The 22,949-nt window shown below is 45.3% G+C and overlaps 1 protein-coding gene across 3 annotated transcripts; it reads left to right on the forward strand.

Annotated features, from left to right (window-relative positions):
* Positions 1-8,862: 8,862 nt before the first annotated feature.
* Positions 8,863-14,440, forward strand: LOC103225354 (arginine/serine-rich protein 1). Of its 3 annotated transcripts, none has more exons than XR_005243389.2 (5): positions 8,863-9,039; positions 9,292-9,889; positions 11,024-11,172; positions 11,891-12,862; positions 13,986-14,440. XR_005243389.2 is itself a non-coding variant. In XM_007979979.3 (5 exons), the coding sequence occupies exons 2-5, from the start codon at positions 9,358-9,360 to the stop codon at positions 14,100-14,102; spliced, it is 882 nt and encodes a 293-aa protein (XP_007978170.3). In that variant the 5' UTR covers positions 8,863-9,039; positions 9,292-9,357; the 3' UTR covers positions 14,103-14,440. The 3 variants fall into 3 exon arrangements, 1 of the variants encoding a protein (XP_007978170.3); XR_005243411.2 differs by having other exon boundaries at positions 12,164-12,862; XM_007979979.3 differs by having other exon boundaries at positions 12,779-12,862.
* Positions 14,441-22,949: the final 8,509 nt, after the last annotated feature.

Raw genomic sequence — 22,949 nt, forward strand, 5'->3', positions numbered from 1 at the left:
GTTTGTGGCCTGTTAGGAACCAGGCCGCACGGCAGGAGGCAGGCGGTGGGTGAGTGAAGCTTCGTCTGTATTCACAGCCACTCCCCATCGCTTGTATTACTGCCTGAGCTCCACCTCTCGTCACGTCAGCTACAGCATCAGATTCCCACAGGAGCGAACTCTGTGCATGAGAGGCTCTAGAGGGCCACTCCTTATGACAATCTAGTACTTACTGATCTGTCACTGTCTCCCATCCCCTCAGATGGGACCATCTAGTTGCAGGAAAACAAGCTCAGGGCAAGTTGTATAACTATTTTATTACATATTACAATGTAATAATAATATAAAGTGCAAAATACATGTAATGCACTTGAATCATCCCAGAACAACGCCCCCACCCCCGACCGTGGAAAAACTGTCTTCTATGAAACTGGTCCCTGCTGCTGAAAGGGTTGGGACTGCTGCTCTATAAGATCCCATTTCACTGGTTGTAAAAATAATGGTTTCATTGCATTGTACCTTGAAGTAAAGGTTATTTGTTGTCAGGATGAGGATCAAACAACTAATCTTTTCACAGGGCCAGACGAGTGCTAAATCTCCCAAGACATGACCTGTGATCATTTGGTTGTTGAGTCGAAGTTGCAAAAATTAAGTATGATCAGGTAGAGGCTGTGAAAGGATTTGGGGGAGTAGGACAGAAAGTAGACTGCATATAACCTTCAAAAAAGAAACCTCTTACAGCATCAGTAACTTAGCCTTCTGTAGTATTTCTCCTTTTTCTGTCCTGGACCCAGTTGACATTCTCCAGTTATTCCACTGCCCATGACTGTGCCATCACCGAAGTTAAATTCCCTGTGAAGTTTGTGTAACATAATCCATATATGGTTAATAACGGTTCCTCTGATGTTAAGGCGGGTATGGTTGAGATGGCTCATCTGACTGAGTAGCAACACCCTGTGAGCAAAAGTGTGCATGGAAGAGTTATATTTTGTGCAAAGCAGAGCAGTCCTCAAGCAATACAGGTGGCCATTAGGCATGGATGTGACTGTCTCATTCTCAATTACACAGAGGCACCAATTGGTTCTTCTGTTGTAGTGACATCACCAGTAATTGCACCTGTATGACTTATCAAGAATAACATTGGCAAATACATATCTGGATTTGTGTGTTGTCCTTTTGCTTGCCCTAGTTTGAGTAGACACCCCAAAAGCTGAATGATGTGATACAGAACTATTCGGCTGGGTGCGGTGGTTCACGCCTGTAATCCCAGCGCTTTGGGAGGCCGAAGTGGGCAGATCACAAGATCAGGAGTTCGAGACCAGCCTGGTCAACATGGTGAAACCCTGTCCCTACTAAAAATACAAAAAATTACCTGGGCGTGGTGGCAGGCGCCTGTAATCCCAGCTACTCAGGAGGCTGAGGCAGGAGAATCACTTGAACCTGGGAGGCGGAGGTTGCAGTAAGCTGAGACCACGCCACCACACTCCAGTCTGGGCAACAGAGTGAGACTCCATCTCAAAACAAACAAACAAACAAACAAACAATTCATAACATCTCTCTATGGTGGCTGTAATGGGACAGAGTCATCGGCTTCCCTGGTGAATATTACACATAGCATCTTCACATACTAGGTCTTCATGGCAGGGCATAGATGTGTTAAGTTTATCAAGGGTGCCTCCTGTGTAGCACTGCAAGCCTGGTATTTCCACAATACAGCTACCAACCTAGGAAACCATCACTAAGAGGAGCAGTAGGAAGAACAGCTGACTTACACCAAGGCTCAGTAATTGCAAACAGTGGAGTGAGCTCCCATGGGGTGATGGTTCACCCAGCAGCAGGAATTCCTTGGGACAGCCTGAAAACGGGCATGTTTGTTGATCTGTTAATTGCCTTGAATGCTTTACTGGTGACTGTAGCTATGATTCTATAGCAGCCCTAACAGAGATGTCTAATCTCAACTAATCTCTGATCTAAGATCAACAGCTATGTCATCTGTGTCAAAATCATTCAGAGCTGCTTTTTCCTCTTTGTAGCTCTCACACTTTGGATGTGCTCCTCTAATCCTTTCGGAAAGACCCCCACCACCATTGGAGGAAACTCCTGGAGCAGTGCTGGGGTTTTCACTGCAATCAGTTGCTCCAAGTTCGTCTTGTACATGGCTCTTCGACCTTGGGCTTGTGGATTAGGGGCCTGTGGAGGAGCTCTGTGACTGCTCTGATATCTATGGATAGTTCTGAGGCATTGTATTTAGTGAAAAAACTGGAAACCATATGCATGTCCATGAATTAAAAAAGGGGGATAGGCCGGGCACCGTGGCTCACACCTGTAATTCCAGCACTTTGGGAGGCCGAGGTGGGCGGATCACCTGAGGTTGGGAGTTCGAGACCAGCCTGACCAACATGGAGAAACCCCGTCTCTACTAAAAATACAAAATTAGCCGGATGTGGTCACGCATGTCTGTAATCTCAGCTACTCAGGAGGCTGAGGCAGAAAAATTGCTTGAACCCAGGAGGCAGAGGTTGCAGTGAGCCAAGATTGTGCAGCCTGGGCAATAAGAGCGAAACTCCATCTCAAAAACAACCAACCAACCAAAAAAGCAGGGGATAGACTAATTTCTAGTACTTCTAGACTATGGAATGTGATACAGCTGATAAACCAAAACACATTAGATCGATATGATTTATCCTAAAGGATGTTGATTATAAGTTTCAACTTGTTTAGAATGAGCCCATATTCATCAAAAATTCTGTATGCACCAGATGTGGTGGCTCACGCCTGTAATCCCAGCAGTTTGGGAAGCCGAAGTGGGCAGATCCCCTGAAGTCAAGAGGTTGAGAGCAGCCTGGCCAACATGGTGAAACCCTGTCTTGTGGAGGAAAAGTTAAATATTAAATTTGAACTCAATTGGACTTGAACACAAGGAATGGTTACATGCCAGAAATCTGTCCCTGGGCACTGGCTCAGGAACACATGGACTATACTGATTGTTCTTGATACATACATCATCTGCCTCGAGGCGATAAACAAAACCTTGAAAATAGGCTGACCTTTCCGTGTTCCTTGAGTCCAGTGACAAAAGGCCCTTGTGCCTGGGCCTCATGCCAAAGAGAATACTATAAAAAGGTCAGACCAGGTGCGGTGGCTCACGCCTGTAGTCCCAGGATTTTGGGAGGCCAAGGTGGGCAGATCACCTGAGGTCAGAGGTTCGAGACCGGCCTGGCCAACATGATGATACCCCATCTCTACTAAAAATACCAAAAATTAGCTGGGCATAGTGGCAGGCGCCTGTAATCCCAGCTACTCAGGAGGCTGAGACAGGAGAATCCCTTGAACCTGGGAGGCGGAGGTTGCAGTGCATGCTATTGCACTCCAGCCTGGGCAACAAGAGTGAAACTCCGTCTCAAAAAAAAAAGGTCAGGGTCCCAGACTATGCTGAAGCTGCATGAGACCTCTCCTCCTCTGTGTGTGGACCAGTGGCCGACTCTGGAACCCAGGCTGTTGCTTCCCGGTCTGGTGATGAATCCTCGATCATCTGGTGAGTGTATATACGCTGATTGGTTTTTTTTTTTTTTCCCTCACTGCTGTTTACTCAATGCACCTTCTCTTTTATACTTAAATAAACCTAAAGTACTTTACAATCTGCACTTGCTGTGAGTGCTGCGTGTTTGCTTTTACCTGTGCACTCCCCACACAGAACATGTCTCTACTGAAAAAAAAAAAAAAAAAAAAAAAGCCGGGTATGGTGCATGTGCCTGTAATCCCTGCCACTTGGGAGGCTGAGGCATGAGAATCACTTGAACCTGGGAGAGGGAGATTGCAGTGAGCTGAGATCATGCCACTGCACTCCAGCCTGAGTGAGAGAGTGAGACTCCGTCTCACAAAACAACAATAGCAACAAAAATTAGCCAGGCGTGGTGGCGTGCACCTGTACTCCCAGCTGCTCGGGAGGCTGGGGCATGGGAATCACTTGAACCAGGAAGGCAGAGGTGGCAGTAAGTCGAGATTGCACCACTGCACTCCAGCCTGGGCAAGAGAGTGAGATTCTGTCTCAAAAAAAAAATAATAAAAAAAAATAATAAATTCTATATATGGGTATATTTGACATGTCAAAGAAAGCTATGGAAGTGCACTCATTAAAATGTCAACATTGGTTACCTCTATGATATGAGGAAGAAGGATGGAGACCTCTTCTAGAGGATTCTATACCTCTAGGGAATGACTGTTAGCTTTTATACATCTCTACAAAAAATTAATAAAATTAGCTGGGCGTAGTGGTATAGGCCTGTAGTCCCAGCAGGCAGCTGAGCTGGGAGGATCACTTCAGCCTGAGAAGTCGAGACTGCAGTGAGCTGTGACTGCACCACTGCACTCCAGCCTAGGCAAAAAAGCAAGACCCTGTCTCAAAAAAAAAAAAAAAAAAAAAAGCCAGGTGTGGTGGCTTATGTCTGTAATCTCAGCACTTTGGGAGGCTGAGGTGGGTGGATCACCTGAGGTCAGTTCAAGACCAGCCTGGCCAACATGGTGAAACGCTGTCTCTACTAAAAATACAAAAATTAGGTGGGTGTGGTGCACGCCTATAGTCCCAGCTACCCAGGAGGCTGAGGCAGGAGAATCGCTTGAACCCAGGAGGCAGAGGTTGCAGTGAGCCAAAATTACGCCATCGCACTGCAGCCTGGGCAACAGAGTGAAACTCTGTCTCAAAAAAAAAAAAAAAAAAAAGGATAAAAGGAAAACTACAAATTCTACTGAATGTTTTATTTTCCTACTGGTGTGGTAATAAATAACCACAATGTTAGTGGCTTAAAACAATGCAAATTTAATATCTCATAGTTCTACAGGTGAGGAGTCTCACCAGGTTAGAGTCAAGGTGTCAGCCACATTTTGATTCTTTTTGGAGGCTCTAGGGGAAGATCCCCACACTTGCTCATCCAGGTGTTGGCCGAATTCAGTTCTATGATGTAGGATTGAGGTCTGTTTCCTGGCTGTCAGCTGGAACCCACCATTAGCCCCTAGAGTTCTCTCCCTGCCCTTGCACATAAGCCCCTACATTTCTTTTTTTTTTTTTTTTTTAATTATTTTTTTCTTTGAGACGGAGTCTCGCTCTATTGCCCAGGCTGAAGTGCAGTGGTGTGATCTCGGCTCACTGCAACCTCTGCTTCCCGGATTTAAGTGATTCTCTTGCCTCAGCCTCCCAAGTAGCTGGGATTCCAGGCACACGCCACCTCGCCCGGCTACTTTTTGCATTTTTAGTAGAGATGGGGTTTCACCATGTCAGCCAGGCTGGTCTCAAACGCCTGACCTGGTGATCCGCCTGCCTTGGCCTCCCAAAGTGCTGGGATTACAGGTGTGAGCCACCATGCCCGGCCCTACATTTCAAAAGCAGCAACAGGGCATGGAATTCTTCTCATGCTTTGACTCTTTCCTGAGATTAGATTGGGCCTACCCAGATACTTCAGGATAATCTCATCTCCATATTCTTAACCTTAATTACATCTGCATAATGCCTTTTGCCACCTTAAGGTAACATATTCACAGGTTCCAGGAAATTAGGGAATGGACATGTTTGGGAGGCGATTGGTTTGCCTACCATAATGAAGGACATAAACAAAAAACCCCAATTTAAATGGCACACTTAAAACTTGTTGCGAGAATCACTTGAACCTGGGAGAGGGAGATTGCAGTGAGCTGAGATCATGCCACTGCACTCCAGCCTGAGTGCACATTGAAAATGCACTCCACATTTTCTCAAAATGTGACGTTTCTCTATAACTCGCTTGGTTACAACATTGTCACATTCTTAGATGGGAAGATTTGCTATTGTAAAGATGTTATTTCTACCTAAATTAGCCTACAAATTCAGTGCTAGATGTTCTAATAACTAAAGTTGAATTTTTTTAATTAGGTGAGTGGATACCCTACCTTGTTTTAACCCGAGTGACTCTCTCCTAGCAGAGAGCCGGACAGACTCCATTTTAGTTTCTTTACTTGCAGCCCCTTTATCCCCCTTAAGGGAATAACTAGTGCAAGCTGACTGCAATCACATCCAAGAATGCACCTGCTGATAAGATATTGAGGCAGGCTGTACCAGCAGCTCCTGGGAATGTGCCTGGTGGAAGACACCTAAAGCCCCTGCATTTATCTCTTAGTGATAGTTTAAGCCCCTGCACCTGGAACTGTTTATTTTTTGTAACTGCTTCTATAACCAATTAATTTTTTAAAACTTTTTGCCTATTCTGCTTCTGTAAAATTGCTTCAGTTAAATCCCCCTCCCCTATTTAGACCTTACTATAAAAGAAAATCTAGCCCCTTCTTTGGGGCCGAGAGAATTTTGAGCGCTAGCTGTCTCCTGGTCACTGGCTAACAAAGGACTCCATAATTTTTCTCAAAATGTGACATTTCTCTATAACTCGCTTGGTTACAACATTGTCACATTCTTAGATGGGAAGATTTGCTATTGTAAAGATGTTATTTCTACCTAAATTAGCCTACAAATTCAGTACTAGATGTTCTAATAACTAAAGTTGAATTTTTTTAATTAGGTGAGTGGATAGACGCTCAGAGAATATATAGTGTTTAGAGAAATAAAGGAAGGTGACATCCTTAGACTTTAACTCAGGTAGACCGCATATGTTTTTGAGACAAATACACCAGCATTCTGCACCAGAGCTAAGTCATGTTTCCCACTGTTTCCAAAATCCTGTTAATATCCAGGATTTGCTGGGCACAGTGGCTCATGCCTGTAATCCCAGCACTTTGGGAGGCCAAGGCAGGCAGATCACTTGAGGTCAGGATTTCGAGACCAGCCTGGCCAACATGGCGAAACCCGATCTCTGCTAAAAATACAAAAAAAGTTAGCCGGCGTGATGATGCACGTCTGTAAACCCAGATGCTTGGGAGACTGAGGCACAAGAATCGTGTGAACTCAGTATGCAGAGGCTGCAGTAAATCCAAGATCGCACCACTGCATTCCAGCCTGGGCACTAGAGCGAGACTATCTTAAAAAAAAAAAAAAAAAAAAATTAGGATTTTTCTGGTCACCATTTTTTAGGCACACATTGACTGATACAATGAACTATCTACAGAGACTCGTTCCATCCTTTCCTATTCATAACCAAGAGCTCAAGACTGTATCATAAGCATAGTTTAGTTCCCCTACCACATCATTTTTATACTTGTCAAATGTGAAACTCGTGTTATTATTATTGTTTGTTTTGAGATGGAGTTTTGCTTTTGTTGCCCAAGCTGGAGTGCAATAGCACGATCTCGGCTCACTGCAACCTCCGCCTCTCAGGTTCAAGCAATTCTCCTGCCTCAGCCTCCTGAGTAGCTGGGATTACAGGCGCTCGCCACCATGCCCAGCTAATTTTTGCATTTTTAGTAGAGATGGGGTTTTGCCATGTTAGCCAGGCTGGTCTCGAACTCCTGACTTTAGGTGATCCACCCACTTCGGCCTCCCAAAGCGCTGGGATTACAAGCGTGAGCCACGGCGCCGGGCCTCGTGTTATTTTTCTGTCCACTCACACAGCTTTATGAGAACTTTCGGCAAAAGTTTCTGATGGATGGGCATTGTATCTTTATTGTCTTGAGATATAGAAAAACTGTTTAAGAACTACTTCCATCATGATGCATCCTCAGGAGATGTGGATGAACTGCGGACATGTGGGATGAAGATGAATAAGAGATGAGTGAGTTTGTATCTCCCTCTAAAGAAAGTGGCTTTTGTCAAAATGTACTTGTAAAGAAATGTATAGGCTGGGCAAAGTGGTTCACGCCTGTAATCCCAGCACTTTGGGAGACTCAGGCGGGAGAATCGTTTGAGCCCAGGAGTTGGAGACCAGCCTGGACAACACAGTTAGATTCCGTGGCTAAAAAAATAAAAAAAATAGCGTGGTGGTGCATGCCTGTAGTTCCAGCTCTTCGGGAGCCTGGGCTGCAGTGAGCCATGAGGGTCCCACCACACTCCAGCCTGGGCGAGTGAGATCCTGTCTCAAAAAAAAAAAAAAAAAAAAAAGCAATTAATCCACAATTTTCAAGGCTATTGTTATGCTTTATTACAACAAGAAGTGTTTGAAATGCATCCTATTTGTAGAACCCTAGAAGTAAAATAGTCACCTTTGTTTACACTCTTACACCAAACAGTTTTTGGAAGAGGTATCTCAGACTTCATTCTCATGCCCAGATTAAAGGTCAACTGTGAGTCCTTTTATTTTGTCTCGACCTTATTACCTTCCCAGCCAAAACAAGGAAGTAAAACACCTTTTCTACGTTAATACTGCATTTCCAGGGATCTTGGGGTGTCCCGGGGGAGGGCGCAGTCCCCTCTCCGTCATGGCGGGGTGTGGACTCGGTCGCCGTCTCCCGGCGCCGCGGTACCCAGGACAGGAGGAAGAGGCCAGGAAGGGTCCAGGGAGGCTCAGGCCGGGTCTGCGACTTACCGGCGCGTGGCTGCAACGACCCTGTGGGCACCTGCCTGTCAGACGGCACCCGCTCCCAGCCCTCCGCAGCCTGCGGCCGCTCCTCCCCCGGCCCTACTCCCCGTCCGGCACTGTCGTCCAGCCCCGCCCGTGCAGTAAGGCCAGAGCCTGGTGTAGCGAAGCCAGAGTCTGGTGTAGCGCCAGGCGGGACCGTCCCATCTTAGAAGTTTTCTGCCCCGCAATTATCTCAGACGGGGGAGAGACAGAAGAAGAAAAAAAAAAAAAAGCCAAGGGCAACGGGACACCCGGATGTACCAAGCACCGCCCCCTGGAGCCCCATCGCGCATGAGCACCGTGGAGGCAAGGGCGCGACTTGGGGGAGGGATGAGGCAGGGCGGTGATTGGGCGAAAGGAGAGCCACGCCCGCTACGGAACGTCTCTGCGCATGCGCCGGGGGCCAGCTTCTGGTACTTTCGACGCGTCTGCTGACGCAGGTTCTCAGTGCGCGTCCGGACGTCGGAGGTGGAAGTGTTGGAGTTCGCTGTTCGAGAGTGGGTACTAAAAGCTCCTTTTAGTCCTACGTTCCGAAAGGAGGGCGTCTGTTGGGCCTTTCTCTCAGTCGTGAGGGAGGCGTCGACGGCCTGCGGTAAGTTTTCTGCTGACGGGGTCTCTCAGGAGTGAGCGACGGGAAACGTGCCGGGCTTGTGTTTGGGGAACGCAGCGTTTCGCTTCGGGGCTGCGGCCTCGGCGCCAAGCAGAGTTTTTAGGGCTGATTCCCTTCGCCGCGGCCGCCGCCCGCGCCGTGGCTCCGCCTCCCGGAGGGCCCCAGACTGTGGCTTCCGGGTGGCCGGGCGCCCGCTTCCGCGACGCGACTCGTTTTTCTCCCTGGGATTTTTAGGAAGTCGTGAGTTGAGGCTTGCGGGATCCTTTCCGGAGAAAGCGCAGGCTAAGGCCGCAGCGGAAGATGTCCAACTACGTGAACGACATGTGGCCCGGCTCGCCGCAGGAGAAGGATTCGCCCTCCGCCTCGCGGTCGGGCGGGTCCAGCCGGCTCTCGTCGCGGTCTAGGAGCCGTTCTTTTTCCAGAAGCTCTCGGTCCCGTTCCCGCGTCTCGAGTCAGTTTTCGTCCAGGAGTCGGAGTCGGAGCCGGAGCAGGAGGTCAAGGTCCCGTTCCCGAAGGCGCCATCAGCGGAAGTACAGGCGCTACTCGCGGTCATACTCGCGGAGCCGGTCGCGATCTCGCAGCCGCCGTTACCGAGAGAGGCGCTACGGCTTCTCCAGGAGATACTACCGGTCTCCTTCGCGGTCCCGGTCCCGGTCCCGTAGCAGGTCGCGCTCTCGGGAAAGGTCGTACTACGGAAGGGCGTACGCGATGGCGCGGGGGCGGCGCTACTACGGCTTTGGTCGCACAGTGTATCCGGAGGAGCGCAGCAGATGGAGGGACAGATCCAGGACGAGGTCGCGGAGCAGAACCCCCTTTCGCTTAAGTGAGAAAGGTGGGTGGGTCATTTACCTTTCTGGTTTTGGTAATGTGTGGTGACAGTATACGAGGAGGTTAGGGAACCAAAGTTGCTGTGTAGTTTCAATATTAGTTCCTTTGGTGCTGGAAATCTTTTTCGCTGGAGGAAAGAGGGAGGACATTACTTGTAGTTAGTGGACAGCATTTTGTCTCTTCAGGGTTAAAGGTCAATCGGATGTTAAATGGCTCAGGATGTAGGGAACCTTTTTTCCTATTGGCTGACTGTTTTTGGTGGTGGAGCCTTTTAAATGTTATGATTAAGTTAAAGGTTTTAAATTTATAGATTGGGAAGAACAACATCAAAACACGCTGCCTTTTAGTTGACATTATTACTGAATACAATTGAATTGTCGAGTATCTTAAATGACTTAGGAGGCCGGCACGGTGGCTCACGCCTGCGATCCCAGCACTTTGGGAGCCGGAGGCGGGCGGGTCACTTGAGGCCAAGCGTTCCATACCAGCCTGGCCGACGTAGCTCACTATCTCTAGTAAAAATACAAAAATTAGTCGGGGGTGGTGGTAGAAATACACTTGAGTGTATCAGTATTGGTTCAGTGGTTGTGATAATTGTACCATATAAAGAATCTGTTGCAGAAAACCGTGGTTTTCAGAAATACATCTTTGAAGAAAAAGCGAAATAATACCACTATTAAGTAGAGAAAATTAGTTACAACAAAAAGACAAAATAGTAGAACGCTCAGGCCTTTAGTCAGGAAAACTGAAAACTAAGATTATTTAAGAATTTTATTTCAGCAAGAAGTGAGCTGGAGAGTTGAGTTTTCAGTGAATAAAGTTACACAGTTGTCTCTCTGTTCACTCGGGGGATTGATGCCAGGACGCATATGGAACCCTCACGCACGCTTGGGGTTTAGAGTCTCAAATACTGTGGTACTTTCTATCTGCATTTAGTAGGTAGAAAAAAAATCTAACTATAAAGTAGACCAGCGCAGCTCAAACCAGTGTTAAAGGGCAACCTTACTTTACGTGTTATAAACAAATGACTTAATACATTTAATACCACAAAATAACATGCTTATTTTGTAATTCTGAGTTCTCTTGGGGGGAAAAACTACCAGATGAATGAATTTAAAAAAAATTTTTTTTTTTCCAGATCGAATGGAGCTGTTAGAAATAGCAAAAGCCAATGCAGCGAAAGCTTTAGGAACAACCAACATTGACTTGCCAGCTAGTCTCAGAACTGTACATGTAACCAAAGAAACAAGCCATGGAATAGGTGTATCAAATGGTGCAAAGCCTGAAGTAAGTATTCTAGGTTTGTCCCAACAAAACGTTCAGAAAACCAACTGTCAAATCTGATAAGCCACTTACTATTTACCTTAGACTATACTTTTTGGGAAGTCTAGTTATGTATATGATGTGCTAAATTCAGAGTAGCAGATCTGAAGATAAGCAAGGTCATACCCATGAAAATGGGAGATTAATGAACTTTAGTGGCAGATCTGAAGATAAGCAAGGTGTCATACCCATGAAAATGGGAGATTAATGAACTTTATTTGGCCGTGCATGGTGCCTCTTGCCTGTAACGAGGCAGATGGCTTGAGTCTAGGAGTTCAAGACCAGCCTGGGCAAAGTGGAAAAACCGCGTGTTTACAAAAAATACAAAAATTATCCAGGCATGGTGGCGCATGCCCGTAGTGCTGGCTGTTTGGGAGGCTGAGGCAGGAGGATCTCTGTGCCCAGGATACTAAGGTTGCAGTGAGCCAAGATTGCACCATTGTACTCCAGCCTGGGCAGCAGAGTGAGACCCTGTCTCAAGAAATACATTTAATTTTTCATTTTCAGTTAACACTGTACTCTTATAACACCATTAACATATTGTAGCTGGTACTTCGGTGATTCTATTACCAGGTTTTCTAAGCTATTTACAGTGCGTAGCTTTCATTTGCAGCATTATGTTCCCACAAATCTGTACTCAGCATATACAGTATAGTTTATCTGCTTTATTTCTGTCTTATAGAAATCATGAATGTGGTCTGCAGACATTGATGAAGAAAATCTGTTGGTAATTGATACATGGTCTAAAGCATCAGAGGTTTAATTTGAAGTTTTGTTCACACTGAAAACTTAGTTTTCTTTGTTGGTTAGATACATGTGCATGCTAGAATTTGGGACAGGTACTATTTGCATAAAGTATTAAAGTCAATTTTTAAAGTAAGCAAAGGTACACGTTGTAATGGTGGGGCATCTGTGAAAAAGATGTCCCTTTCATAATATATGCAATATATTCCAGATGTTTTGAGAGATTACAGAAGAGGAGGCCTGCTTCACTTGCAGATAAGTTTATTATAATTCTCCACAAATGTGCAGGATGTGCATTAGCAAATTGCACTGTACTTTTCACTCCAGCCTGGGTGACAAAGCGAGACTCCGTCTCGAGGAAAAAAAAAAAAAAGATGCTGTATCTAAATGAATCTGTGTAATTGGGCCCAGATGTGGGTTTGCTTAGTATTAGTAGACAAGGTCTTTGTTCAGACGATTAGGTGCCTAACTGGCAAATGTCTTAGCTTCTTAAAGCTAGGTATTTCTGATGTGGCTTTACTTTTCAAAAGTTAACTTGATTCAACCTGAGAAAACTGATTAAAAAACTAGTTTAAAAATTACTTAAATTTGTCAGCAGGGAAGTCAAATAATTATGAGAAGAACGTCTTAAGCCTAATATTAAATCAGTTTTGTTAAGGGGAAAACTTAATAATTCTGTTACTTCAGCTGTTGAATATATGGTTAGATCCAAGTTGATTTTTGTGTCTACAACTAAATTTTGTATACAATTAGATTATTTTTTAATATAGGATTTAGAAACCAAGGGTATGTGTTTTAAAATTACACTTTTTCTTGACCTGTCTAGCTGTCAGAAAAGGTAACAGAAGATGGAACTAGAAATCCTAGTGAAAAACCTTCCCAGCAAAGAAGCATAGCTTTTAGCTCTAATGTAAGTATGTCCAGGCATTGATCACTCAAAAATTGGATTTAGGATGTGTTTGCATCTTTGTGTTTTTATCTTCGTGGTGATAATTGGGGGCCTACTGACACAGTTTTTAAATAGAATTAAAATCGTTTGTTTTTGAGCCATGTTTACAAGTGGCCATTACAATGGGTTCATAACCTATCTGACATTCACATTCGTTTCGATATTTTGCCTTTAAGTGTCTCCCCTTTTTTATTGAAATATTTTAAAGGGAAATCTTTAGAATACTCCTTAATCACAATGTTTTAAAATACGGTTTCAAAAATGAAGCCCCCAAATCATTACACCTTGTGTATGTCCAGTGTTTCCCTGCTGCCCCAGTGTCTTCACTTTACATTTTGAATCAAGCTACAATTAAGGTTCATACTATGTTTGGTTGATAATATCTTTTTTTTTTTTTTTTTTTTTTTTGGAGAGAGTCTCGCTCTGTTGCCTGGGCTGGAGTGCAGTGGCCCAATCTCCGCTCACTGCAAGCTCCGCCTCCAGGTTCACGCCATTCTCTTGCCTCAGCCTCCCGAGTAGCTGGGACTACAGGCGCCCGCCACCATGCCCGGCTAGTTTTTTGTATTTTTAGTAGAGACTGGGGGTTTCACCGTGTTAGCCAAGATGGTCTTGATCTCCTGACCTCGTGATCCGCCCACCTTGGCCTCCCAAAGTGTTGGGATTTACAGGCGTGACCCACCGCGCCTGGCCTCTTTCTTTTTTTTGAGATAGTCTTGCTCTCACCCAGGCTGGAGTGCAGTGGTGTGATTTTGGCTCACTGCAGCCTCTGCCTCCTGGGTTCAAGCGATTCTCTTGCCTCAGCCTCCCGAGTAGCTGAGACTACAGGCGCATGCCACCACACCCAGCTAATTTTTGTATTTTTAGTAGAGACAGGGTTTCACTGTGTTTGCCAGGATGGTCTCCATCTCCTGACCTCATGATCCGCCCGCCTCAGCCTCCCAAAGTGTTGGGATTACAGGCGTGAGCCACCACGCCCAACAGTTGATATCTCTAAGGCTTGTACATGGGATTATTTAATGTACTTTTTTGTGTGAAAGTATATAATTACATGTTTGGGAAGCTGACTGAATTTGTTTTTTTACAGAATTCTGTAGCAAAACCAATACAAAAATCAGCTAAAGCTGCCACAGAAGAGACATCTTCAAGATCACCAAAAATAGATAAGAAAAAAAGTCCATATGGACTGTGGATACCTGTCTGAAAGGAGAAAACTAATGGCTAAGTTTGCATGAAAACTGCACTTTATTACAAGTTAGTGTTTCTAGCTAGCATTATCCTATCCCTTTGAGCCATTCAGGGGTACTTGTACATTTAAAAACCAACACAAAAAGATGTAAATACTTAATACTCAAATATTAACATTTTAGGTTTCTCTTGCAGATATGAGAAATAGCACAGATGGACCAAAGGTTATACACAGGTGGGAGTCTTTTGTATATAGTTGTAAATATTTCCTTGGTTATGTAAAAATGAAATTTTTTAGACACAGTAATTGAACTGTATTCCTGTTTTGTATATTTAATAAATTTCTTGTTTTAATTCTTAGTCTCTATTTTATATGTAATTACCTAATGGGTCTTTGTAGAGATACAAGGAGGCGTGTGTTGATTAAAGCCTTGTTAATCTCAAGTCCAAGGCTCACTGGCCCAACGTGGGATTTTGAGAAATGCCGAATCTCAATCAAGTCCCTACTCTAGACCTGCTGAATTAGAAACTGAATTTTAACAGGATTCCCAGTTGAGGTCAATACTTCAAACTTGAAAAATTGCCCTAAAAAATTTATGGAATACTGGGCTTCAAGGCAAGAAACTAAGCCAGAAAGAGGAGAAATAGAATCCCTCATTAAGCTGTAAAATCTGTGTGGTGTATTTAACATTTATGCCTTTGAAAGTATTCTAAATAAAATTTTTTTTTTTTTTTTTTTTTTTTTTTTTTTGAGACGGAGTGCAGTGGCGCGTTCTGGGCTCACTGCAAGCTCTGCCTCCCAGGTTCACGCCATTCTCCTGCCTCAGCCTCCCGTGTAGCTGGGACTACAGGTGCCTGCCACCACGCCTGGCTAAGTTTTTTGTGTATTTAATAAGAGATGGGGTTTCACTGTGTTAGCCAGGGTGGTCTCGATCTGACCTTGTGATCTGCCTGCCTCGGCCTCCCAAAGTGCTGGGATTACAGGCATGAACCACTGTGTCTGACCCTTCAGCACATAAAATTTTAAGAAGTAGGTATTATACTTGATGAACTGGAAAATATAGACGGCTGGTCTAAATAAGTGGACTGATTTTTATGGATGGACTCTAATTTTTAGAGAGAGGGTTTCTTGCTCCATCACCCAGGCTGGAACGTAGTCAGTCACAGCTTGCTGCAACTCCAGGGCTCAGGCAATTCTCCTGCCACAGCTTCTGCCATATAGGCTTATGCTACCGCACCTGGCTAATTTTTGGGGGTAGAGATGAGTGGGATTTCTATGTTCCTAGGCTGGTCTTGAACTTGTGGCTTCAAGCAATGCTGCTCCTGTGGCGCCCCCAGAGTGTAGGGATTACAGGTGTGAGCGACTGTGCCTGGCCTAAAATAATAGTTTGACCAAATGTTTTAACTTTCTTACAAGGATATTTGGTTTTTTTGAAGGATGGCATTTTACAGAATGTTATTAGGGATCAGTCTCCATCTCCATGGTTTTTTTTTCCCATAAATGCACTTGGGCTGTGCAGTATAGAGCAGGGGACAGGAAAGCACCTGTAATTGTGACCACTTCTGGGGAAGAGGAGGGACTACGGTGAATTTCCAGTAGCCATTGTCACCTTCCTTTCACTGCTTACATAGCTTGCAAGAAAAATTAGCACTCTGCTGCTGAAGCTCCCAAGGTCAACTCTAGGCTTCACATTAAACACAGAAAACACAAGTGAATAATACACAGATAAACGTGAAAATAATACACATTTCAAACATTTCTTTACCAATGTGCATGGGCCTGGCCAGGTGGCAATCTGAGCTGGTCTCTTAGACTCTGCGTCAGTTTCCGTAGCAGCGCCCAGGATTTGCGGTCTCTGCGCTTTCGCCCTGAGGAGGAGCGTCTTCAGGTGGGGTGGCTTGGCCTCGGAGGCCCTGGGCCGACCACCCAGTCCCAATGTCTCCGCCTCCCTCTCCCCCGGCATCGCATCCTTCTCTAAGACAGACGTGGACAGACCTAGCCGCAAATGCCACTACTTCGCTACCCCCAGGCAAGTGCCTGCCATCCGTCTGGTCAGTCACAGTGTCTGCCCTGCCCTGGCAATGCTTCCCCCCACTTCCGGTAACAATTAAGTGGAACCCTGGGCCTCACTTTTCCGGACGAAACGTAACCCGGCCTTTCCTGGGGTACCTCTAGAGCGGAGAAGACGGTCCCCGCCCCTGGCAGTCCTGGGGTGTGTCTGATTGGGCTAGGCCTCTGCGCAGGCGCATTGGGTGGAGAAACCTGGACGTGTATGGGAGATACGAGGATGCAGTGAGCCATGATCTCAGCCTGGGTGACAGTGAGACCCTGTCTCAAAAACCTATCCCCCTCCTTCCTCTGATTTCCTTAAATGCCTTTCTTTAGGGAAGCCAGCTCACCACTTGAAAAGTCAGTTTCCCCTGTTACAGCTCTTCATACATTTTCACTTTGCAGCACTTACATAAATGTAATTAAATAAGTGTAATTGCTTGTTTAACGTAGTTAATTTTGAACCCAAAATTTTGAACGGATCTCGCTCTGTCACCCAGGTTGGAGTGTAGTGGCGTGATCTCAGCTCACGGCAACCTCTGCCTCCTGGGTTCAAGTGATTCTCCTGCCTCAAACTCCTGAGTAGCTAAAATTACAGGTGCCTGCCACCACGCCTGGCTAAGTTTTGTATTTTTAGTAGAGACGGTTGGTTAGGCTGGCCTGGAATTCCTGACCTCAAGTGATCCACCCGCCTAGGCCTTACAAAGTGTTGGGATTACAGGCATGAGCCACTGAGCCCGGCCTAATGTAGTTAATTTAAATGACATTTCTTGACCTCTATTAAAATAGCAAATACTTGGCCAGGCACTGTGGCTTACTCCTGTAATCCCAGCACTTTGGGAGGCTGAGGAGGGAGGATTATCTGAGCCCAGGAGTTCAAGACCAGCCTGGGCGACAGAGCAAGACCCTGTCTCTACCTCTGACTGTGCCACTCCCCAAAATTAAAGTATTAGCCGGGCATAGGGGCAGGTGCCTGTAGTCGCAGCTACTCGGGAGGCTGAGGTGGGAGGATACTCTAGGAGGCAGAGGTTGCAGTGAGCCAAGATTGTGCCACTGCACTCCAGGCAAGGCAACAGAGGAAAACCTTGTCTCAAAAAAAAGCAAATATGGCAGAGTAACAGGATTGCTTTCTATGTTATAGATGATTTGATAGAGCAATATTATGGGTATTTACATTCTTTAAGAAAACAATGTTAATTATAAACCAGGCATGGTGGCTCATGCCTGTAATCCCATCTACTCAGAGGAAGAAGCTGAGGATGGAGGGATGACTTGAGGCCAGGAGTTCGAAATCAGCCTAAATAACATAGTGAGACCCTGTCTCTTAAAAATAAAGTCAATTATAAAGTTATTTTCAGTAAGATCCCTTATCAGAGGTTTTGAAAGTTGTATTATTAGGCTTATGTATGCTAAGTAATTACTGCTTACAAAGTTGTAGACTGGGTAAGAAAAACCAAAGAGTGAAGCATGCCGGGACTAGCAATAGGGGGATCCATCACTACTACTATCCCTAAAGAGGCAAAAGAAGGGAGCAGCAATGGGAACCCATAAAGTGTAGGGTTAGGCCAGGTGCGATGGCTCACACCTGTAATCCCAACACTTTAGGAGACCGAGGCAGGTGGATCACCTGAGGTCAGGTATTCGAGACCAGCCTGACCAACAAGGTGAAACTCTGTCTCTACTAAAAATATAAAAATTAGCCGGGTGTGTTGGAAGGTGCCTGTAGTCTCAGCTACTCGGGAGGCTGAGACAGGAATGTTGCTTGAACCTGGGAGGTGGAGGTTGCAGTGAGCTGAGATCACACCACTACACTCCAGCCTGGGCAATGGAGAGAGACTCTGTCTCAAAAAAAAAAAAAAAAAAAAAAAGAAAATGTAGGGATAGAAGATAGTCTTCAGACAGAAGTGGTGCCTACAGAAATATGCCAAATCCATAATCCAGCTAGGGAATAAATACCTTGACCTCATTTCTTCCAAACCTTTGATCTTATATAGGTACTATGCACTGGTAGGACCCAGGAAGACAGAGGGCAAGAGAGTTTACTAATGCAGTCCATTCAGGCCAGCACTCAGGGGCACAGAACATGGAGACCAGTGGAGAGTAGTTCTAACAGGGCAGACAGAAAATATCTAGCACAATTTTTTTTTTTCAACAGGATATGGCAACAATTTAAAAAATTGGAGTCTTATAAGAAATCTGTTCAAATTATATTTATACATATTAACAACAGAACCAGTGATGTGTCTAATTGAATTTTTCTAGATGCTGGAAGATCTTCCATCCTATATGCTAGTCTTTACAATGTGACATTGGCACTCCTTCAATCTAGAAGTAGAGTCTGTTTCCCTAATCCTTGAATCTGTGACTATGGAGGGAGAGACACTGTGTGAACTCTGAGACTAAGTCATAAAAAGTGAAACACAGATTCCACCTAGTTCTCTTGGGATACTTGTTCTTAAAACCAGCCCACATGCTTTGAGGAAGCCCAGGCCAATGGAGAGGCCAGCTGTGGGTGTTCAGGCAGACAGCCAACATCAACCACCAGACTTCTGAGTGAGGAAACCTTTGCAAGGATTCCAGCCCCAGCCTCTAATCTGACTGCAACTGCATGAGAGACCCTGTGTGAGAACCACACCAATTCTCAGAACTATGAGAGATAATAATAAAGTAATACTTATGTTAAAATACCAAGTTTTGGGGTAATTTGTTATGCCACAATAGAGAAATGATACAGTTCAGAACAGGTTTTTTTTTGTTGTTTGTTTTTTTGAGCCAGACTCTCACTCTGTCGCCCAGGCTGGAGTACAGTGGCGCGATCTCAGCTGACTGCAATCTCCGCCTTCCAGATTCAAATGATTCTCCTGCCTCCGCCTTCCGAGTAGCTGGGACTACATGTGAACACTGCCATGCCCAGCTATTTTTTTTTTATTTTTAGTAGAGACGGGGTTTCACCGTGTTGCCCAGGCTGGTGTCGAACTCCTGAGCTCAGGTGATCCACCCATCTCAGCCTCCCAAAGTGCTGGGATTACAGGTGTGAGCCACTGCACCCAGCCCAGTTTTTAAAAATCATACATATATTATCATGTTGCACAGAAAAGTAATGTTGAAAGTCCTGTGGATATTCTTAATACATCCTTATAAAATCAGAGTTGTTGAGCAATTTTTACCACACATAATCTTTCCCTTTCCTTTCTATACTGCTTTTTTTTTTTTTTAATCACTTCCAGAAACTTCTTTAGTTAATTTATGAACATTTACTTTTTTTTAAGGTCAGACTTGCAGATTTTAATTTACAGTATAAACAAATTGGTAATATAGAGCTCAATTTTACTGGCAGGAATGGAGAAAAGAATGAATAGGAATTTTTTTTTTTTTTTCGAGACAGGGTCTTGCTGTGTCACCCAGGCTGAAGTGCAGTGGTGCAATCAGGGCTCACTGCAGCTTTGACCTCCCAGGCTCAAGCAATCCTCTCACCTCAGCCTCCCGAGTAGCTGGGACTACAGGCGCAGGCCACCACGCTTGGCTAATTTTTTATTTTGTAGAGATGAGGTCTTGCTATGTTGCCAGGGCTGGTCTTGGACTCCTGGGCTCAAAGGATTCTCCTGCCTTGGCCTCCCAAGTGCTGGGATTACAGGCTTGAGCCACTGTGCCAGCCAGGATTCTTAATAACAGTAAAATAAGAAGGATACAAGCACTACTCTTCCCCAATAACTATTGGATTTCCTGGAAAATCCAAGAGTGACAAAACCACATATAATTTTTTTTTTTTTTTTTTGGATACAGAATCTTGCTCTGTCGCCCAGGAGTGCAGTGGCGTGATCTGGGCTCACTGCAAGCTCTGCCTCCCGGGTTCACGCCATTCTCCTGCCTCAGCCTCCCGAGTAGCTGGAACTACAGTCACCCGCCACCACACCTGGCTAATTTTTTTGTATTTTTAGTAGAGACAGGGTTCCACTGTGTTAGCCAGGATGGTCTCGATCTCCTGACCTTGTGATTCGCCTGTCTTGGCCTCCCCAAATGCTGGGATTACAGGTGTGAGCCACCATGCCCAGCCTAAAACCACATTTAATTGTTTTAATTTTCTTTTTTTTTTTTTTTAGACGGAGTCTTGCTCTGTCATCCAGGCTGGAGTGCAGTAGCACAATCTCGGCTCACTGCAAGCTCCACCTCCTGGGTTCACGCCATTCTCCTGCCTCAGCCTCCCGAGTAGCTGGGACTACGGGCGCCCGCCACCACGCCCGGCTAAGTTTTTGTATTTTTAGTAGAGACGAGGTTTCACTGTATTAGCCAGGATGGTCTCGATCTCCTGACCTCTTGATCCTCCTGCCTCAGCCTCCCAAAGCGCTGGGATTATAGGTGTGAGCCACCGCACCCAGCCTGTTTTAATTTTTCATTTCTGGACTTGTGGTGATGTTGTTTTTCCATATTCTATTAGATAAGAAACTGGTTTTTGGCCGGGCGCGGTGGCTCACGCCTGTAATCCCAGCACTTTGGGAGGCCGAGGCGGGCGGATCACAAGGTCAGGAGATCGAGACCATCCTGGCTAACACGGTGAAACCCCGTCTCTACTAAAAATAGAAAAAATTAGCCGGGCGCAGTGGCGGGCGCCTGTAGTCCCAGCTACTCGGGAGGCTGAGGCAGGAGAATGGCGTGAACCCGGGAGGCGGAGCTTGCAGTGAGCCGAGATTGCGCCACTGCACTCCAGCCTGGGTGACAGAGCGAGACTCCGTCTCAAAAAAAAAAAAAAAAAAAAAAAAAAAAAAAAGAAACTGGTTTTGTCTTGTGCAGATTTAGGCCAATTATGCAAGCTGTATTTATTCTAGGAAGCATCACTTTTCCACTGAATCTCATTATAAATTTTCTATTCTTTTTTTTTTTTTTTTTTTTGAGACGGAGTCTGGATCCGCCGCCCAGGCGCGATCTCGGCTCACTGCAAGCTCCGCCCCCCGGGTTCACGCCATTCTCCTGCCTCAGCCTCCCGAGTAGCTGGGACTACAGGCGCTCGCCACTACGCCCGGCTAATTTTTTTGTATTTTTAGTAAAGACGGGGTTTCACTGTGTTAGCCAGGATGGTCTCGATCTCCTGACCTTGTGATCGGCCCGCCTCAGCCTCCCAAAGTGCTGGGATTACAGGCGTGAGCCACCGCGCCCGGCCTATAAATTTTCTATTCTGTTCTGCTGATTTATGTGTCATTTCCTGTGTATCACATTGTATTCATTACTAAAGCCATTTATTAAGTTTTAATTCCTCATAAGGCAAGCCTTTCCTTGGTTTTTTTTTTTTTTTTTTTTTGGTTAATTTTTGTGACAGGTTCGTTTGGTTGACTAGGCTGAAGTGTGGTGCCCTGATCACAGCTCACTGTAGCCTCAAACTCCTGGGCTCAAGCAATCCTCCCACTTCAGCCTGCCAAGTAGCTAGAACTACAGGTGTACACCATCACGTCCAGCTAATTTTTCTAATTTTTTGTAGAGGCAGAGTCTCACTGTGTTGCCCAAGGTGGTCTCGAACTTCTGAGCTTAAGTGATTCTTTTTTTTTTTTTTTTTTTTTTTTTTGAGATGGAGTCTTGCTCTGTCGCCCAGGCTGGAGTGCAGTGTTGCGATCTCGGCTCACTGCAACCTCCGCCTCCGGGTTTACACCATTCTCCTGCCTTAGCCTCCCGAGTAGCTGGGACTACAGGTGACCACCGTCACGCCCAGCTAATTTTTTTTTTTTTTTTTGAGACGGAGTCTGGCTCTGTCGCCCAGGCTGGAGTGCAGTGGCCGGATCTCAGCTCACTGCAAGCTCCGCCTCCCGGGTTTACGCCATTCTCCTGCCTCAGCCTCCGGAGTAGCTGGGACTACAGGCGCCCGCCACCTCGCCCGGCTAGTTTTTTGTATTTTTAGTAGAGACGGGGTTTCACCGTGTTCGCCAGGATGGTCTCGATCTCCTGACCTCGTGATCCGCCCGTCTCGGCCTCCCAAAGTGCTGGAATTACAGGCTTGAGCCACCGCGCCCGGCCTAATTTTGTTTTTGTATTTTTAGTAGAGACGGGGTTTCACCATATTAGCCAGGATAGTCTCCATTTCCTGACCTCGTGATCCACCCGCCTCGGCCTCCCAAAGTGCTGGGATTATAGGCGTGAGCCACCACGCCCGGCCCCGGCAGTTCCCAGCTTGACTTTTCCCTTTGGCTTAGTGATTTTGGGGCCCCAAGATTTATTTTCCTTTCACACATGTGTAACTGTAACATAAATTCCCAGAATTATGATAGCTGAGTCAAAGAGTAAATGCCTTAAGTTTTACAGGTACTGCCAAATTGCCTTCCCTAGGGATTGAATCAATCTTCAGTCCTAATCAGCAATATGTGTAGGATTCATCTTTCTTCGGTCTTAACAACACAGTGTGTTGTTGAACTTTTAAGATTTTTGCCACATTATTTTACAGTTCCAAAAAACAAAACAATGACCCACTGAGATTCTGATGGGAATAATGTGACATTTATAAACTCATTTGAGATACTCCTTTGTGATATTGTTTTTAAGATATTAAGTCTTCCAACCAGAAAATAGCTTATCCGCCATTTATTCAGATTTCATTTACTTCAAAGTATTTTTTTATTTTTATGTTACTGTTTACATTTTGTACCTAGATATCTTTTCATTTTAGGGATTACTTTTTCATTTCTGTATCTAACTAGTAGTTGTTAGTGCAGAAAAAAATAATTTTTATATATTCCTCTTATATCCAGCACCTTACTGAATTATCTTAATAACTTTAGCACTGTTAGTAATTCTGGCATTGCCTCTCCACTGAGCATGTAAGAGTAAACAAGA

Source organism: Chlorocebus sabaeus, chromosome 20 (genome assembly GCF_047675955.1).
Source record: "Chlorocebus sabaeus isolate Y175 chromosome 20, mChlSab1.0.hap1, whole genome shotgun sequence".
Lineage (NCBI taxonomy): Eukaryota > Metazoa > Chordata > Mammalia > Primates > Cercopithecidae > Chlorocebus > Chlorocebus sabaeus.

Bases quoted from the DNA above. Each gene is read 5' to 3' on its own strand.
- LOC103225354 (XM_007979979.3), top strand. From the start codon at position 9,358: ATGTCCAACTACGTGAACGACATGTGGCCCGGCTCGCCGCAGGAGAAG. The intron at 11,173-12,778 runs GTAAGTATTCTA...TGACCTGTCTAG, and splicing joins CAAATGGTGCAAAGCCTGAA to CTGTCAGAAAAGGTAACAGA. The intron at 12,863-13,985 runs GTAAGTATGTCC...GTTTTTTTACAG, and splicing joins GCATAGCTTTTAGCTCTAAT to AATTCTGTAGCAAAACCAAT.